The 20,405-nt window shown below is 38.6% G+C and overlaps 1 protein-coding gene across 2 annotated transcripts; it reads right to left on the bottom strand.

Moving 5' to 3' along the window:
* Window positions 1-259: 259 nt before the first annotated feature.
* On the bottom strand, window positions 260-20,063 carry sf1 (splicing factor 1). Of its 2 annotated transcripts, NM_001011340.1 has the most exons (12): window positions 20,013-20,063; window positions 14,761-14,886; window positions 13,044-13,119; window positions 6,608-6,760; window positions 6,317-6,406; window positions 5,987-6,170; window positions 5,531-5,646; window positions 5,342-5,449; window positions 3,890-4,082; window positions 2,548-2,731; window positions 2,203-2,370; window positions 266-2,058 (listed from the first exon to the last, which is right to left on the bottom strand). In NM_001011340.1, exons 1-12 carry the CDS (start codon window positions 20,014-20,016, stop codon window positions 1,745-1,747), a joined length of 1,716 nt encoding a protein of 571 aa, NP_001011340.1. In that variant the 5' UTR covers window positions 20,017-20,063; the 3' UTR covers window positions 266-1,744. The 2 variants fall into 2 exon arrangements, with proteins under 2 accessions (XP_012816458.1, NP_001011340.1); XM_012961004.3 differs by lacking the exon at window positions 13,044-13,119 and having other exon boundaries at window positions 260-2,058; window positions 20,013-20,049.
* Between the last annotated feature and the right edge of the window lie 342 nt (window positions 20,064-20,405).

The following is a 20,405-nucleotide window of genomic DNA, read 5'->3' as shown; positions in this document are numbered from 1 at the left end:
TTAGCTATTAAAAATGTGTAGCATACACATTCTTTTTAGTGTTTTAAGCATGGTGTGCAATACCACCACCATTGGGTTTATAAACTAGTATATCCCCAGCTTTTGTTTACACACATTTTTTCAAGCACCTGCCCCCCTTAGAGACTGCTGCCAGTATATAAATAGGTCACACAATAGATTAAACAGTCCATTACATTTTATGACCCCCATTTGTGTTGAAAAATATAAATTATGACCCAGTACACAAATGCAAACTTACTTAAGGTTATCTGTAAGAGCTACTTTTTATTTCACATATCAGACAGTGAACTGAACAAGAAACGTTTTTAAAAAATGTCTTTTAATTTAGGACAGGCCCTTATTACAGAATAATCAGTCACAAAAAAATAAGCAAGCATCGGGGGCACAGAAATGTGTTCCCTTAGCTTAACAGTACACCTGGCCCCTCCCTCAAGAGGATCTTAAAAATGGTGAGTTATTTACATTAAAGTCTCCTTCCCCAAAGGCAAAAATGATGCTGGGGGCATTAGCAAGTATTTAACAATCAAAGCAACAACTCACTAAAGTCGTAATGTACCTCTCAACTACGCAGTTAAATACAAACAGTATCTAAGAATTGGCAGGGGGACTAGAAATTTATTCCAAGTTAGAGAGCACAGTGCCTATGATATAGGAAGGCAGTTTTAGATCTACTGTGAAATACTGAATAACTGTGGCATGAGCGTGAGAAGTGAAGTGTATTTTATGATAAAGATTTTGCAAATTAGCAACATTAAACTTCCAAATTACATATAACATCTACATTTTCACACTAAATGTTTTCCATTATGGCATAGTTTTTCATAAAAGGCTGCTAGATCTGGTTAGCCTTCTGGATGCAATAGTGCTGCACAGGTAATGATGCAACCTACCTAGAACAAGGAACTAAAAATGTTAGATAATTCTCAGTAGAACCGTGTATTTGATTGCATATCCATACTTATTTCTACATTAAGTCCTTAACAACGTTCCCTTGATATTGCTGTACCTAGAGAATGAAAATTTTTCTTATACATATATATATATGTATATACTTTTATATGAAAGCATGATGTATTACCAAGATTTCGGCAGTTTTGGCAGGATTTAGTATAATCAAACATGTTACTTCACACTTATTTGGAAGGCAACAGTATTTTACAGGGTGCAAAGTTGGAAGTGTATTACATTTTAAGCGCTCTACTCAACTGTTTTTGCTAATACTCAATAGCAGATTGAAAAATAAAATGGATATGCGCAAATGGCACGAACACCATAGGGCAGGCACAATATTGTATATCAAGTTATGGTTCCATATACATACGTATATAAAAGAAAAACAAAAATGTGTCATAAGATGTAGCTTAGCATTTCATCTAAGTAACCAGCAATTTGTGAAAGGAAGAGAATTAATGTAACAGAACAAGCAAAGTACTGTAGTCATAGGAGACAAAAATAATCAGGTACAGAGAAGAGCGCAACATCCCTTCATAATTCAATAAAACATCTCTTCAGTTGTGCTGGGCGGACAGTACAGTCACATTTGAGGGATGGAGTTTCACTGTAAAACTAGACTCAGGGAGCCAGATGTTGTAGTAAACACTACCACATCACACAATGAAATGGGCAGCACCAATCCTTTTTAGGATTTGAAGTAACTTACATCTAAAGGAAAGTGCAAACACCCCTTTTCATTGTGTGTGTCTGAAAGGGTCCACCGCCACCTTTAGTTCTGAGGAGGGGGTGGTGGAGGAGCAGGGGGCATAGAAAAAGGGGGAATACCCGGTACACCCATTCCCATCATGGTGACATAGTTTGAGGGATCTAAAGGAGGTGGTGGCGGGGGGGGTGGAGCATAGAGAAGACCAGATGTGCCTGGGGGAGGAGGTGGTGGAGGCGGCGGAGCACTTGGTGGCAATGGCGGCTGAACACCTGGAGTCTGGAGCTGGGGGGAAGTGTTAGATGTAGAACTACCAGCTCCCTGTTGCTGCTGCTGCCATGGAGGAAGAGACGCTGTCCCAGAGGCTGTAGTTGGTGAACCTGGTTAAAATAAAATTGATAGATACTTACTTCCACAATATTGCCCACCACTTTTACCATATTCACACAATGCTTTCTTAATCAACCCTGTGCTTGAAACATTGAGCACTGTATAAACAGTGTCTAAACAGTATCTTTACTTACTTTGTTGCCAAGGTAAAGGAGCTCCAGTTTGAGGAGGGCCACCAGTAGCCTGCTGCTGCCAAGGGGGAAGAGATGGCCCACTAGGTGGGGGAGGTGGAGGGGCTGGCCCACTAGGTGGAGGCGGTGGTGGTGGAGGCATCAGGCCCATTGGATGGGAATGCAGAAGACCTGTGAAAAAAAGGATACATTGCTTATATGTGATTAGAATTACATATAGAGCTGGGTGCAAAACCAAAATTACACCACAGAATAGGCAGGAGAGAAAACAGTAAAGATGATGCAGACCTCTTCTAATTGGTTTTAAAGCATTTCAGTTTAAATGATTCAGTGTACTTTTCATCTTACCCATAGGATGTGGGCCAGAATGGTGTGCACCAGGGTGTGGTTGCATCCAGTGATGATGTGGTCCACCAGAATTATGCTGGAGGGGAGGTCCATTCCCTGAATTTCCCATAGGATGTGGAAAAGAATGGGGCGCACCATGGAGAGCTGGAAAAGGACGATCAGGAGTCATCCAAGGAGGCCGGTTCTAAACATTAAGAATTAAATAAGACATGTTATGCAATCATATGATAAACTAAATTGTTTTGCCAACCCAATCCACTTTTACAATTCTTTAATTGAATAACTAAAAATGGAAAAGGTAAATCTATTGTTTATGATGTTTTATGGTTCCAATCAATATCTTTCGAAAGACCAAATTAATGGCAAAGTGAAAGGCTGATTTGTATTCCACTCTTACAGAAGATCAATGGTTGACATCCCTCCAATGGCCCAGCAAATCTAACCATGTGGAAACATCAAGGAAGATCCTTCTAAGATGGCACCTCTTCCCTATTAGAATGGCCAAAATGAGTTCTATTTACCCTCACACATACTGGAGAGGATGTGGTCAACCAATTAACATATCACATGTGGTGGGCATACTCCTATGTGCAATCAAGGATCACAGTTTTCCAGCTTATTTCCGCAAAGTATAGAACCGTCCATTTCCAATAACAGCTTCACTGAATATTGGCATGGGCGCTGTCCCCAGACCCACCAGAACAGTGGTGTTTCATATTTTTTCAGCAGCAAGGAAGCTCTTAGCCTCCACCTGGAAATCCAATAATACCTTCACAACTGACATTCTAATCATATTACCATCCAAGCATTGTACAAATAGATGTTTAACCAATATAATGGCAAAATCACTCAGTTTCATAAGGACTGGAACGCTTTGCCATTTGTCAAAAACATGGATACCAACGATAATCCACCTATAATGTATCTTTTAAAAACCATTATACCAACTTGGGTATATATCAACAAGTATCCTACTCACTATCAACAACTATTTCTTAGGGTCTTTATTGATAATATGCACATTTTATTCTTTTTTCCCCCCCATCTTTCCTTTTTTTATCCCTTCCTGTCACACTGACTGTTCTTTATTGAGGATGTTATATCTGGAATAGCAGCTACTGTTATCTTGCCATGTTAAAAACCATTGAACATAAAAAAAAAAAAGAATTAAGGCCTGCATGCATACTGTAATTACGTGCACCACTTTGATAAGTTTTTGTGGAAATATATTGCTAATATTGGTGAAATTATTCTTAGGAAATCCTACAAGTGTCAATTTAAACTATCAAATTCTATATAAATGTATTGCTTTAAAACCCTAGCTTCCAAATGGTTGGCTTACCATGGGAGGTGCGTTTCCTGTCATCCCACCTGGACGAGGACCGCCTTGAACAGGATTATGAGATGGACCTGAACCAGGGCCCATAGGTGTGGGTACAGGGGCCTCTCCCAGTTCTGCCATTAGAGACAGATACTCTTTATCCATTCTTGCTTTGTCCTGGGCAGACTGTGGCTCACCAGGACGCACGGTTACACTAAACAGAAAAAAAAAATAACTGGGGTGATATTCATTCATTCATAAATGTATGCATTTATAAAACTTTTCCCCATATCAGATTTGGAATCCTCCTCTCATAATTTCAAGGGAAGGCAACTTAACCAGCTTTTTTGATGACTGTAATCCTCCCTCTAATATCCTTTTGAGTAAGAGACCAAAATTGCACAGCTTTTTCTGACATGCTTGTTATTACAAAGTTTACCTTAATTTAGGCATTTTGAAATGGCTAAAAAACTACCAAATGTGCCAATAAAGCCCTTTTAATACAGGATAATGATTTGCTGGCTCTTACAATTGCTACTTCTTGCAATTCCATGCTCCAGAAAATAATCTGAAAATTTAAGTAATCAAATTGAAGGTGAAACAGTAAACCAAAAGAGCTGTGTCCCAATCAGATCACTGTACGTTCACAGGGAGACAGAGCTTGCAGCCAACTGTCAAAACATGCTAGGGGTCATTTATCAACACTGGCCAAATTTGCACCTGGGCAGTATACCATAGCAACTAGTAATTAGGTTTTTTTCAGTCAGCTGCAGGTTGAACAATGAAAGTCATGGGTTACTGCCTAGGTGCAAATTTGTCCATTGTTGAAAAACAAGGCCTGTGCAGGGATGGCAGGCATTATATGCAAAAGGATACCAGAGGCTGCCTGCATAGAGAACAAATCCCTAAGCTACTGGTTTTGAATCCTCTTCAAGCCTCTATCTCAGGGAACACTTTCTGCACATTTAATTTTTTTATGGCAATAGTGAAGCAATAGTGGAGGAGCATGCCAGCAAAGCAAAAGCAGGCACAACTGTTCTAGCAGCACCTACAGGCATACTTAACAAAATGCTACACAAGTAGAAGCAAAAATTAGCTTATATGAAAAGGCAAAAAATCACATGTCTTGTGCATAGCTGTTGCAACAGTCAACGCTCGCATTAAATTATGAGAAATTCACAGAGAAAATGCAACTGCTGAGGGTGGATGCAATGATAACAAGAAAGAATAGGCCCACTCGTAATAACCCTCCCTAATTAAAGTAAAACTTATATGCCCCTAGTACTTTCATACACATTATCATGAATCCAGGTACAAATACAAGACACTATTATGAATCCAGGTACAACTACAAGACACTATATGGTGTTCTTCTATAACAAGTTTTGAACTTAAGGGTAATTGCATGCTGGGATACGTCGAGGGCATGCAGGAAATTAGAATTAGAACATGTAAAGCAATAACAGGCCTTACCTGGTGAATTTGCAGTCCGAAGCTATGTGCCCAGCACCTCCACATTTTGTGCATACTGTAGTGTTGGTGATGCTTCTAGTTTCAGAGCTCTGCCATGGCCTCAGTATCCTGTTAATAGACAGGTGTAACTAACTTGAAAGTGAGGAGATAATCCTAATGATTTACACTTATGTCCCTCAGAAAACAAACCTGTTGTCATCTTCTCGCAGTGTTCCATTCAGCCTAGCAAGCTCTCGTAGCTGCATTTTTCGTAAATCATTTTGATCTTCTGGAGTTTCTATGCCCTGCTTTAGGATATTACGAATCTTGGGAGAAAAAAAAAAAAAACGGAAATTAAATTGAAATATCAAAAAAGCTTTAACATTGTCACTGCCTCCATAATTTCACACTTTACCTACCAGGTGATTTTTCAACATTTTTACTTTACAGGCATTTCCTGGTGGAACTTTTAGTTTATTTCTTATTGCACAAGACTAAGAAGACATTTTAGCAAATTTACATAACTAAAAACATGAGAAATATATAATAGTCCATCAGATTTGCAAAGCCTCCTGTATGCAAAGCACACAAATAAATGTGTATAGTTTTAGGGTCATTGCTAAAGTGTATAGATCAAAAATCAGGGATCAGCCAAAAATAATTTACCTGGTCAACTGCTTTCTTAACATTTTCCATAGTGTTAGCTGTTACCAAGGCATGTAGAGGCTCGTCTTCTCCAGGAAGCATCTGTCCATCTTTTCTGCCAACCTTGCCCTCCTTTACGGAACCCTTACCCCGTATCATGATCTTGGCATTGCACTCCTTTTCAATGTTCTTCAATGTATTTCCCCTAAAACAAACTGCGTTAACATAACGAAACACTACAGAACCACCATCAAAATCATCTAGCACCTTCCATGCAGTGTATTTAAAGCCCATAAGCCGGTGTAAAATAAGAGCTATTCAAAATGTATTTATGGTAAAATATTTACATACCTGGGCCCAATAAGCAACCCTACAAAGTTGATCTCTGGGTACTCGTCCTGAGGGATCATGACCTTATCACTAACACGGGTAGCTGGTGGTCTGGAATGTAAGAAATAAAAAATGTTATATTTGTGTATCAGCTCCCAAGGAATTTCACAACCTCCAAAGAAATTATGATTTATTTACAGAACAGATGAAAGCCCCCAAGAAACAGCAAATTGGGCATTTCTATACAGAAAAAAATAAACACAACTGAGAAACATCAATTGTGCTAAAGAAAGTTCCCAAACAAAACCTTACTTGTAATCTGCAGGTGGCTTAAAATCAGGGTTTAATCCCACCATTTCAGTGATGAGGTTATGACGTTCCTCTTCCAGCTTTTTGCGCGTTCTGAACTCTCGTGTGTTCAGCCGTTTCCCTTCACTGTTATAAATTGGTTCTGGTGATGGAGACCTGCATAAAGGTAGACAGCCTGGCATCAGAACAGGATTAACAAGGCTCGTAAGGAAACAAGAATACATTGTGAGGGCAGAATTACTTTAAACTTGCATGTGGAACAAACTTTAGTTTAAAGACTGCTTTGTTAAAAAACCTCAAATCACCTCAACAGAAAAAAAAATCCTATCTATCCATTAATCTTTAAGGCTGCTCGTGTATAACTTTAATAAGATATACTTGTGTAGAGTTAACTCAAAAGTAGTAACTGTAATCACCTCACATTCAAAAGCAAAGATTCTCTTAGATAGGAATGTTTTAAGACTTTTTTAAGCAAAAAGGACCAATATAATTAAAAGAAAATAAGGTGTTTCTAGAATGTTATCCTGAGGAAAAATAAATCCTTTTCTAAGATTTCAATACTCTACTAAAAGTTTCCATTTTGATCAAATCTTAAACCCAAATACCTGAAGTATTCTTAAAACCCCACTAACTTAAAATTAATTTCTCTCACCCCAGAAAGGTACATAAACAATGGTTTAAAATGGGCAGGAAAGGGCAAAATAACTAAGAACCTAAATTTTGCGCTAAAGAGAAATTATGCAGGTTAAAGCTGCAAAGTGTGGTTAAATACGCGGCCGAAAAAGACAAATTTAACTGAGGGCTGCTTTGAGAAAAAAAGCCAACATTAGGGTTATTGAGTACGCTTCAGTTGATAGACGTTTTTAAATGGGGAGACATGGCAATAAAAGACCTGTTTAAAGAGGTGCAAAGGTTATTAAAATTCTTCAAAAGAAACATTAACCTCTCTAAAACCTGCTTTTACTTAAAAAAAAAAATTTAAAAAGTTAATGAAACATTATGAGGAGAGAAAAAAGGGAGAGGTTAGGGATATGTATAAAATCATGTAAACCTCCAACATCCCAGTTTAAAAGTAACAAATTTGTGATATCACATCCCACTGAGTGTAAGTCAATTGAAAAGGCTGTTAAAAACATATGCGGGAGAAATACAAATATTAAAAGGTGAAGTTGGTATTAGTTAAAACGATCCAGTCTGATATCAACTGGAACTACAAGTAACTAAATATGGCATACTGGAAGTTTTCTAGTGTAACTACAGGGCCACAGTTTGCAAGTTTTTAAAGAGTACAAATTTAACATCTCTGCAACAAAGTGTTTCATCCAATGTTTCTCTTCCTTATGCCAAAAGCACACAGACCATACAAATGCCTGCTATATGACAAGCATATATCTGTAACACATGGACATTAATTCAGACTGTCACAGATTTGTAAAATCAAAATGGTAGAATTAAATGCTTTGTGTGCCAAGCATGTACAGGTATATATAAATATTAAAGAGGTGTGTTAAGGAAAGCACACATTGTAACACTAAAGTTAAAATTAAAAGCCTAATTAAAATATGAACATACATAAGGTATACAAAATTGTATACACAAACATAAAACTGACCTTCAGACACCTTCCCTATCTATATGCCCTTGATTGGAAAGCAATACAAAATTTTTCTGCTACCATCTAGGGTTACTCCATGGCACAGGAATAGCAACAACAAAAAAATTGGGAAAAAAATGTATAGTGGCAAATGTTCACATGTAGGGAAAAAAACTGATTTTAAAGTTTCCTTTTCTCACTGCAGTAAACAGGATGTTGCAAAAATATTCAATATGCTTAACTGTGGCAGTATATGTGAAAAGGGGAAAAGTAGTTATGAAAAAATCAACTTATACAGAACACACACATAAAAGGGAACAGAGTTATTACTCCAGTGGGAATGGGGTTTACCTACAGGCTATAATAGATCAAACCAACCTATTCTGGATGACAAGGTGATGGATGAGAAGAGTGATAGGCAAGCTGTGACAGCTTTCAGTCTTTTTTTAAAGGGGTGGTTCACCTTTAGGTTAACTTTCACTATGTTATAGAATGGCCTGTTCTTAGCAACTTTTCAATTGTTGATCATTTTTTATAGTTTTTGATTTATTTGCCTCTTCTAACACACTTAAGTTTTAAAATGGGGGACATTGACATCAGCAGCCAAAAACTTGCTCAGTGAGGTTACAATTTTATTGTCAGTTACTTTTTATTACCTATCTTTTTATTCAGGCCTTCCTCTATTTATGATCCATCTGTTTTAAACCACTGCCTGGTTTCTAAGCTAAATTGGACCTAGCAATGATAAGCCAAAAACTGCAAATAAAAAATGAAAAACAATCACAAATCATCTCAGAATATGTCTCTAATACTAAAAGGTAACTTTAAGGTGAACGACCCCTTTAAGAACAGTAACCAGTATTTATTTTTTGCTTTCCTTTCTCAAATATTAAAAGACTGTAGGGCACTGTTTTTGTTGCAGGGCTGTTCCTTGGGTCTACAGATTTATTTTTCAATGTTAATTCCATCTTTGTTAAATAAGTCACGTCACAGGTTTAGTCAAATATAGTCTTACTTGGGAATGCCCCCCAGAAATCAAGTCCTATGACAGAACTGCTAGAATGGTACATAATTTGTACCATGTACTTCAGAAGTAGGGCAGATGCTATAGCTAATAAAAAAATCCCTTAGCAGCTGCTCCCTCCCCCAGTGAGTGCCAGGCTGCAGAAAACTCACTTTTGCATGTGGCTCTGGAACTCACTGAAACCAAAAGTAGCAGTGAAAGATGATCAGAAGTTTTTCTGAAAAGGAATAGACCTAAGGCAAAAAAAGGCCACCCAGACCACCAAAGGGCAAATATGACAAAAGAATAGAACAGCACAGCAAATGCCCAGGCAATATTGCAGAAGCCAAAATAGAGGCTGATTTTCAAACACTGAAATGCAAGGATTGCCAGCAGTTCAAATGTTTTCCCCATTTATCAAAAACCTTCCTGCTAGGAACATTTCCCTTACAGGACAGTTTTTATTGAAGTGGCATTTATCACATAAAATAGATTATGTTCCACTGCAGTAAACAGTTAAAAAACCAGTGGGGTGGTATTGCTTAGCAGCAGCAGTGAGCACTATCATCCAGCAGAATCCTTAACCCCAAGGCAAATCACAAGCAGGGAGAAAGTTTGTAAAATTCTGACGGGAACAAGAGGAAAATGTTATATATTAAATACCTATTATTTTACCAATCTCTGATTAATGCTGGGTAATAAAACTTTTGGAGCCTGCAAAGTGCAAGTCATCCTATTCCCCGTTTCCATAGCAGGCGGCCACATGGGGGTAGCAAAATATCTAACCCAGCTTTGCAATGCTTTTGCTTTGTGACATCTGCAGTTCATTAGGGATAGCCCAAGACAGCCACATTACAGTTAATGGTGCCCAAGGCATTTTAACCATGCTGTAATCAGACCAAAATCAAAGTAGTGACAGGCAGCTTGAGCGTTTCTTAGCAGAGGTCTGTGTCAACTTGTGACATGCTTTAGACAGTGCATTTCCCATGGTTTACTTTTAGGAGTGGTGACAGGAGACCTCCACTGTTTTCTGCCTGATTACATCAACAGTTAAAACACTGTATGGCATGCCAAGGTTCTTGAATTTATATAAAGTATCAAAAGATGTTAACTCTTAAGGAAGCTTTAAATCAAGAATCTCAAAAAGGGCAAGGGGTATATCAATAAGAATGGTAGCAAAGAATCTATAAAAACCATGGTTTTAATTGAGCACATCTGGTTTAACACTTGCTTAACTGCTGCATCAGTTTTTTAAAAACCCTAAATCAATACTTTATCAAGGTTTTAATTGGATTTCACAATTTCCTCAGTGGTAGAGAATAAAATTTATCCCCAACAATACTTACTAGGGAAGGATCAAGGAACATTGCTAAATCCAAACCATGTGACAAATTATCCCTTTCCAAAAGTCAATGTAGTTCATGGACAACAGTTGCAGAATTAAGATGTTTTGAAATCTACTGAAAGAAGTCTGAAAGTTTCCCCAAAAAGTTGCCATATGAAGGATCAGAATGCATTCAAGCATACTCACAATGAACACATGCTAGATTATTGTAACCCGCTCTTCAGTATAGTACAATTGTCCATGCATGCACCCTTAGAAAACTTGCCAGAGGGAAATGCAATATGAGAAGTTGTAACACCTCTTGGAACATGCTGTGTCAAATACAAAATGTTCCTATGATTTACTCTAGCTAATCTGTAGTATTTTCGATAATTATTTTACAACAACTCAAAATATATGTCCTTAAAAGTATCCCCCACCCAAAACATGTTTTGGCATAATTAAATAAATCTAGTTTCAAGCAACTTTTCAATATACATTAGTTCAAAATTTACAGTGGCAAATGTAATCACTATGAAAAGTAGCATCTGTATTTTAGCAGCATTTTATACTTCCTGCATTCTTCTAATACCTGAAACAATGACTTCTGCTACATTATCTCAGGAATCAGAACCAGAAAACATAGAAGGATAAACAAACAAGGCTTTCAATTGCAATACCATTTACAAAATTACTTTAAAACTACTGAATGCATATTGGAATGTTTCTTAGAATAACTGTCATTATACAGTGAACTGCCATAAATAATTTAACAGAGGCATCCCTTACTGTTCTGTCATTAAACCAGAAGCTTACGTAACTGATTCAAGGAGTGAGTCAGGACATGCCTCCGGCATCAAAAATGTATGCTTCCAACATTCTGCTGTGACAAAATGACTGGGTATGTTTTAGTTATTTTATTATATTAGTAGTGTAAAAAAAAAAAAAAGAAGATTGCAAAGGTGCTCAGAAAAGCACCCTGGGCAAATTCGTTTGTGTGGGGATAGTTAGTCTCAATTGAAGGGGCAATTTACTATAATGCATTTTCAGTTTGGCAAGGTGGGTGGCAAAACCCTGGTAATTGCCCCCTCCATTGTCCTTAATGGCAATTAAATTAATTATACCCAGAGGATATCTTTAGCCAAGCCTTACACATTTCATGCTTTCCTAGAACGTAATCACAGGCATGTGCTCTTCCCAAGGAATGCGTTCTACAAGGTTACCTAAATAATCCTTCCTGAACAGTAATTACACTACCCTACATTAGTGACCTATACTGTTCTTTGTAACAAATGCAGGAATAGGACTTATTTTTGCTTATCCACCCTCTCCTCAGATAAGTGTCCCTTGCTTATAAGTAAGGCTGTGCTGCTGATTATAGGATTTTACTAAAAACATTTAGAGACTTTCCCTGTGACTAGGCAGTTAGTCAGAGTGCCTGACGTTAAAGGAATACTGTCATGGGAAAACGTTTTTTTTCCCAAAACTTATCAGTTAATAGAGCTTCCCCAGCAGAATCCTGCATTGAAATCTTCAAAAGCACAAACAGATTTTTGTGACTTGCGCTATGATAAACTTCAGTCACACATTACTGCTGTGCTGCAAGTTGAAGTGATATCACCCTGCTCCCTTTCCCCCAAGCAGCCGATCAGCAAAACAATAGGAAGGTAGCAAGATAACAGCTACCTGGACACCTGTATCGCTAAGTGGTAGATATGGGAATAGTAATAGTAAAATAAAATAGTAAAAATCCAAGACCGGGTGATGACTTCTACAGTTAAATGGCAGTAGGAGAAGCTGTCTTAACTGAAAGCAGTTCTAATGTGTAGCGCTAGCTCTTTATGAAAGCTCTGCATCAGGCACAATGCACTGAGATGGCTGCCTACACACTAATATTACAGCTAAAAAAACAACACACATTTCTTGGTTCAAGAACGACATTTTAAATAGTAGAATGAATTATTTGCCATTTAAACAGTGTAATTTTGAAAAAGTAAACAATTAAAATCATGACAGAATCCCTTTAACAATATCCAGTTTATCAACCTCCAACCCCAGAGCAGACAGCTCAGAGCAGTGTACTTGCATTCCCCACCTATAGCAACCTTCTTCTAGACATTGTAAAATTAAAACCAATCAAAAACACCAGAAATGCTGTCAAACTTACCCTAATGCTAAAAAAAAACAGTGAGTTTGAGGGTAACAGTGCTGTATCAGTTTTATGAACTGCCATGCTCTTCAACACTGCTCCATTCTATTGCCACAGTTAATGTTACAGAATTAAAACACTGTTGAGCTATTTTTAGAAGTCATATGGGTTGCAAAAACATTAACTTGTTGAGGGAAACTTGCAGATAACCTTCAAGCAGAGAACAGTGGAAAGGATACAAAGCCTCTAGACAATGAATTTTTGTCTAAATTCCATATCTTCACACTAAAATAGTCAATTTAATGAGCCCAAGAGAATATTAAACCATTACTGTCAGCAGTTACAAGCTTGTGGATGGGGTTTCCCAACCTGTCTTCTGGGTTAGGGGGGATTCCCAGGTCTCCTGTGCGAAGCTTGCGCGTCAGATCCTCAATTTGAAGTTGAACTGGAAGAAAGTAGGTTAGAAAACAAAAAAAAGGAACGGGAAAAATTGTTACAAAACCAAGAGAGGAAAGAATTAAACCCATAATACAATCATTTACATTTAGCTATTGATGAGGAAGAGAACATGTTGAATGTTAATAGGAAATATGACAAGCTTTCAAGGCTTGGATGGTGGCAACTGAGAGGTATATTTACCTTGGTGACCTCCAGCAAATGCCTGGCAAATTTCATAATTAAAATGTGGGATAACGTGTGGGGATTAAAACCTGCTAATTAACATGACAAGCAAATTAAACTTTAGAAGTTAAAGCAGTGCAACTGCAGTAGCAGTGATAAGTAAAAAAATAAAAACATATCAATGAAGTATTCAGGTAATGTTAAAATAGCCATGAAAGCTTCTTTTTCTAGTTTATTAGTATATTTGATGATTACACAATACCAGGAAATATTAAGATGCCATTGAATTAAGGCTATCAAACCCCTTTGTTGGAGTTATAGCTAAATATTTAACAGTTCTCAGTCTCCTAAACACAAAAAAGATCACTTTGGATATTATGTAAGAATAAATATAAAGATTCTCTCATTTGTATAAAAACATTAATTTCAAAATTAATTTATAAATCTCAAATAAAAGAAAATGTCTTATTTAGCAGCACTTTTTAGTTTCACCTTTAAGGCATACCTTGATAAAGACTGAATGAACATATGTCCATTCACATCACAGTTTCTCTTATGTCAGAGGGCTGCCCTACTGCCTCTCACAGATAGTCTATATTATAAAGACGAAATGCCTTGGGCCTTATTATAAGATGAATTTTCACAATCTACCCTAACTGACTTTGTGGACTCTACCTGTGCAGCTTTCTTGTAGCTGTATGGTGGAGCGCATCTCCCTGTCCCAGCTCACACAGCAGGGTAGCAGTATACAATAACACCCAGCTAACCTAGGCAGCATTGTGCATATCTATGAGTTAGTCCAACATAGTTGTCCACTATCTTGCCAAGCATACGGTTATTGACCATGGAAAGCAGGCCATACACTAAATAACCCTAAGTTTTGACGGGCTTTTGGTTGCTTTTAGGTATGCGCCAAGTAATGTTTTTTTCTTTAATGAAAGCTTGTTATGTATGAATGTCAGTGGAGAGATGGTCTTGAGATATTTCCTGCAATCCATGGATACATCCATGTCTGAAACTACTTTAATAAGCTCAGAAGTGGTTCTGGGAAGCTTCCAGAAGCCCACAATGCACCAAAAGCAAAGGAACAAAAATACTTGCCTATTAAAGTAACAAAAGGTTATGGTAAACAAGTAAAATCAAGGCTGTAACTTTGGGAGAATTAAAAAGTCCCACTGAATAAGACATCTGCACAGTTAAATTGAATATATTTATAATAATGTTACTGTGGGGGCACTTAAAAATGTGGAAAAAATACAGATTTAAGTACTAACACCATTTATTGAACATTTCATAAAAAACTGACTAATGTATTTCTTAAAATCCCCCAAGTTTGGCAAATTCAAATTGATTTTTGATATTCATGGATTTTCTGTACAAAATTTACTTTCAAATTGTCAGGTCAAACATGAACACTGGGAAAAATTACATACCACTTATAAAGGCAAAAACATGTAAAGATTACCTATATAAGCTCTTTCCTGTTCACGAGTAAGCCCTGGAGGAATTACTGTAGGCATCCCAGGAATAATAGTTTTCTGGTCTGGAGTTTCATCATTCCATCGACTGCGCTTACGTTTCCTTGAGAAATCTGAGAAGGATGATTACAAGTTATATTGTGAACGCTACATGCAAACCTGCTTTACTCACACAGCCTCTGTGCCTTTGCCCATTTAGATTTTGTATTTTACAACAAATTTGGATATTGTACATCTTCCAAGGAACATGGCTAACTATAACAGTAATGCTCACAACTTGCCATAGATCTGCTTCAAATTAAAGGGGAACAATCACAAAAATTAACATTGAATTTTATACAAGTTTATACATGTATGATACAGGTTATCCATCAGAATACTTGGGGACCTAGGGTTTTCCAGATAAGGTATGGAGGTTGAAGTTTTTGAAAGACCCCTTAAGTCTGCTAAAATTAATTTTAAACATGAAATAAACCCAACAGGATTGTTTTACCTTCAGTAAGGATTAATCATATCTTAGCTGTGATCAAGTACAAGGTATTGTTTTATTATTACAGACAAAGAAACATTTTCAAAAAAAATGGGAATTATTTGATTAAAATGAAGTCTATGGGTGGTGGCCTTCCCGTAATTTTGAGCTTTCTGAATGCTAGGCTTCTGAATAAGGGATCCCATACCTGTAATTAAAAGTTTTATACCATTTTAAAGCTGAAGCTGACGATGCCAAGCTGACGATAAAGCTCTGAGCAGACATAGCAGCAGAGGTGGCTTCCACCTTTATGGCAAAATTGCCATCTATACAAAGAAGTCGAAAACACTTCAGAAACAGTTGAGAAAGAAAAAAATTAATCATTAAAAAATTGGTTGCATTAGTGTGCATACCCCCTAAACTAACTTGGTTGAAGCTCCTTTCAATTTCATTAAAGCACTTTTTTGGGGGGGGTAAGGGTCTATCAGTTTGGCACATCTGGACTTGCCAGTCTTTGCCCAGTTTCTTGAAAACATTTTCCAGATTTGTCAAATTGCAGATTAAGGTCTGAGCTCTGGCCAGTCTTAACTGTGGTTATGGTGGCCTTGTGATGATGTGCTCTGTTATCTTTGCACCACTTTCTGAATTATGAACAGTTCAACTTTGGTCTCATCAGACCATAATACATTTTTCCACATGGTTGTGGGAGACTGTGTATACTTTTTATCCCCCAAAGTTTAGCCAGGCTTGGGTGTTTTTCCTTGTGAGTAAAGGCTTTTGTCTTGCAACCCTACCCCAGTAATATGAAGAACATGAATGATTGTTATCACATGTATGTAAGAATCACTACTTGCCAAGAAATCCTGCAGCTCCTTTAGGGCTCTGGCACATGGGGAGATTAGTCGCCCGCGACAAATCTCCCTGTTCGCAGGCGACTAATCTCCCCGAGTTGCCATCCCACTGGCGAAAATGTAAGTCGTCAGTGGGATGGCACACGCTGCGCAGGCGATTTTGGCAAATCGGCGAAGTTGCCTCGCGAGGCATTTTTTGGCGATTTGCCGAAATCGCGCCGCCGCGTGTGCCATCCCACCGGCGACTTACATTTTCGCCGGTGGGATGGCAACTTGGGGAGATTAGTCGTCCGCGAACAGGGAGATTTGTCGCGGGCGACTAATCTTCCCGTGTGCCAGAGCCCTAAATGTTTATATAGTCCCCTTGGTGGCCTCCCTGGCCAGTTTTCTCCTTGTCTTGACGGGACATCCTGATGTTGGTAGACACTCTTGAGCCATAACGTCTCCACCTATTAATGACTGTCTTCACCGTGTTCCATAGAATGTTAAATGATTTGAATACTTTTTGGAGTGTGAGAACAAAGCTGGCCATACGTGCACTGATATCATATGAACCCTAATTTTGTACTGATATCATACAAACCCTAATTTTGTAAAATATTTGATGTATGTTGGATAGACGAGACTACCAATATCACAAAAGCCTTGGATATCTGTTGTCCTGTTGATTGAGCCGGACAAAAGATTTTGATCGGGCGATATTGAAGGCGCCAGAGCAAAAGCTGTGTTAAGGGCTGAATCATCAGATAGGGGTAGTAAAGGGTAAGAACCCATGGAGTGGTTCAGTCGGCCATGATAGACCTCTGATATTGTGGGTGACTAACCACTCTGAAATGGCTTTCCATCCTGATGTTGTTAGACACTCTAGAGCCATACTGTCTCCACTAGTTAATGACTGTCTTCACCGTGTTCCATAGAATGTTAAATGATTTGAATACTTTTTGGAGTGTGAGAACAAAGCTGGCCATACGTGCACTGATATCATATGAACCCTAATTTTGTACTGATATCATATGAACCCTAACTTTGTACAATATTCGATGTATAGTGGATAGACGAGACAACCAATATCTCAAAAGCTGTTGACTGGGCCGGACAAAAGATTTTGATTGGGCAACACTGAAGGTGCCAGAGCAAAAGCTGTGTTATGGGCTGAATCATCAGATAGGGGTAGAATTCCTATTGTTTCTACCTCCATATTTGAGGACAAATGGTCACAGGAAAGATAGTAATGGTTACCTGTATGGCCACCTCAAGAGGAATAATCTTACAGGAACAGTCAAACTTTATCTGAGCTCAATCAGAGGTCAGGTGTATACTAACTACTATTTGAGATGAGACTATTTGAGATTGGTTGATTCTGAATGCAGCCACATTCTTGATTATTAAAGGGTGTGCACAGCAATGCAACGGTTTTTGTACGAGTTTTGTTTTTCTTCTTTCAATAAAATTATTTCTGATCCGTTTGACTTTTCTGTATAGATGTCAATTTACAAAAAAGGTGGAATATGTTGGACAGTATTTATCACAAAAATCTACCAGTAAAGGATAAGAACCCATCTAGTGGTTCAGTCGGCCATGATAGACCTCTGATATTGCGGGTGACTTTGGTCTGAAGTCGCGCAAAGTTTCCCCTCCTGCAGACAACTTTGTGCGACTGCGAAAAACAAATTGACGAGAAGTTGCCGTGGAAAGTCATTTCAGAGCGGTAGTCGCCCACTATAACAGATCTATCATGGGCAACTGAACAGCACCCGTGGGTTTTTACCCTTCAGTTAACCCATTCTGAATTGCACAACATTCATTTTGATGGCAGTTGCCTGGTCTCCATAGTAAGTTTGGTTTGGGCGATTTTCACTCACCCAACAGATCAATTGCCACTAAAACTTGAAACAAGTTTTCATGTCTGTTCACACCATTGAGGTGATGGCTCACAGGACATTGCTGCCTGCAATAAATCTTCACTACTAAGGGCAACAAAACATCTTTGCTTCCTTCCAACTGGCTATAATGCACATCGCCAGTGTGCTTCACACCACATATGTTTCACCACCAGCGATTTGCATATTAGCCAGTGGGAAGGAAACAATGATGTTTTGCTGCATGTGGTAGGGAAGATTTACTGCAGGCAACAAAACATCCCCTGTGCCATTACCCTTAAGGTGGCCACACATGTGGCAATCTGACGATGTTTCGTACGACCATCAGTCGCACGAAACATCGTCAGATCCGCCACACACAGTCAGGGCTGATAAAAGGCGCCTGACCAAAATCTGCCGTCAGGGCTGAATCGGCAGAAGGAGGTAGAAATCCTATTGTTTCTACCTCCTTCTACCGATTCAGCCCTGACGGCAGATTTTGGTCAGGCGCCTTCTATGGCGCCCATTCAAAATTTTCTAACCTGGCCGATCGGCGAGTCGACCGATATCAGCAGCTTCCTGCGATATAGTATCGGTGCGTGTATGGCCAGCTTTAGAGTCAAGGAATAACCACAAATTAATCTTAATTAAAACAATGGTATCTTATGCACAAGCACTATCTACTAAACTCATACTGAAAAGAGGGGGTGGGGGTGTATATATTAAAAAAAAATATATATATTTGATCTGATCCTTAACCAGAAAAGCTCCAAATCACGGGAAGGTTGTCATTCCTTTTCTGTGGTAACAGAACAGTACCATGTATTTAAAAAAGAAGGAAAGGCAAAAATCACTGGGGGTGCCAAATGTTAGGCTCCACCCAGTAATTGCTTACCTTTACCCCAGGCTTTTGTTCCTATTAGGAGAAAACCACACCAGCCTTCCGTCTCTTCATGCTTTTGAATCCCGGGGCCGACGCATGCACAGTAGGGTGAAGATGCCAACTTTTTTGTTAAAGTTCGTCTTTACACTCTACTGCACAAGCGGTGCAAAGACAAAAGAAGATTGCTCTCTTGCACCTACCTTGGGCAGGTGTGGATTTCGCCTAACAGTAGTACCAGCCCGGGGTAAAAGGTAAGCGATTACAATCATTAAGGGGAGCCTAACATTTGGCACAGCTTTCAGTCTCCTTTAATAACCAAGATGCATAAATCTATATTGGTGACAAGCAAATCCTACAGAGTTTATTTGATGATTTTTGGAAAGGTGGTCCAAGTTACTGAAAGATCCCCTATCCGGAAACGCCCAGGTTGCAAGCAACCAGTAGACGAAAATGCTGGTTCAGTCTTTTGAACCCATGTAGCAAAAGTCAGCCTTTCATGCTTCTCCCAGATCAGTTAGCTGCTGCTGCTGCAACATTGTTTCATAAAAGCAGAGACGGCAGCGATAGGAAGGAAGCGACTTTAACTAGAGTTAATGAATGTATGTAGGAAATTGTATTGTGGAGTTAACCACTTTTTTAATACACTCGAAACCTTGCAGCGCCCCACCTGTATAGGTTCGCACCAGTGCGGTATATACGTATAAAAACACAAACTTTATCGCTAGCGACGCAAATAAAAGGAATACACTTGCAACACCAACACGAATTCACCCTCATTATATCATGCGATTTTGCAGCAGTACTGGCATAAAAACGCACAAGTCAAGCAAGTATTGTAACTCAGCAGAGACACCGCAGAAAGGCCTACAATTCGCTGGTATGTAGAGTAAAACTGGATATTACGCACAAACTCAACGGATTTAATAGCCAAATATTCCTTAATACATAATCTGGAAAGTGTTTTGCTTAACTCTAACCACGTGCGTTTATACATCGGCGCTGAGATATAACTAGCCACGGGACTTGAGATACAATATGCGTTTATACATTCAAAATATAGAACTAAATAAGGCTGGAAGCAGCGACTGACACCAATACCAGCGACTAAAAGAAGAAAAGCTCTCTAAACAGCAATAACTACATGAGAGGCCTAGTAAACGCCTGGTACACTACTTACCCATCACGCGGTCTATCTTTGTCACAATACTTCCAAACTCCTCCTCTTTCCTTGCTCCAAGATGACTGAACGGAACTGTGCAGCCTTTACCTTTTATCACCTTCGGAGTCCACCCTCTAGGAATAGAAAACGAAGATAATTGGTAGATGAATAAATAGACGCTACCGATTGGTCCGAAACCAGGTTGGTGTCGAAGGAGGAAAAAACGTAAGCGATGATTGGCTGGAATTGGTAGTTGCTATAGGATAAAGCGCTACGTCGCACGTACGTATTGTAGGCAGAACTAGAGAACGTTAAGATGATTGGTTACGTAAAATGCATAAAACCATCCCCTCCCTCGTTTTCTTTTGCCTAAAGACTGTACTCTAATAAGCATAAACGCGCGAAAATTTG

This window comes from Xenopus tropicalis, chromosome 4 (genome assembly GCF_000004195.4).
Source record: "Xenopus tropicalis strain Nigerian chromosome 4, UCB_Xtro_10.0, whole genome shotgun sequence".
In the NCBI taxonomy this organism is placed as follows: Eukaryota; Metazoa; Chordata; class Amphibia; order Anura; family Pipidae; genus Xenopus; species Xenopus tropicalis.
The sequence above is the reverse complement of the archived record's forward strand: the minus strand, read 5'-3'. Positions and strand labels throughout refer to the sequence as shown.

Excerpts from the sequence above, each read along its gene's own strand:
- sf1 (NM_001011340.1), bottom strand. Across the intron at positions 13,120-14,760 it reads ACAGGAAAGAGCTTATATAG|TTCAACTTCAAATTGAGGAT; the intron begins GTAATCTTTACA and ends ACTTTCTTCCAG. Across the intron at positions 2,371-2,547 it reads TTCTGGCCCACATCCTATGG|GTCTTCTGCATTCCCATCCA; the intron begins GTAAGATGAAAA and ends TTTTTTTCACAG.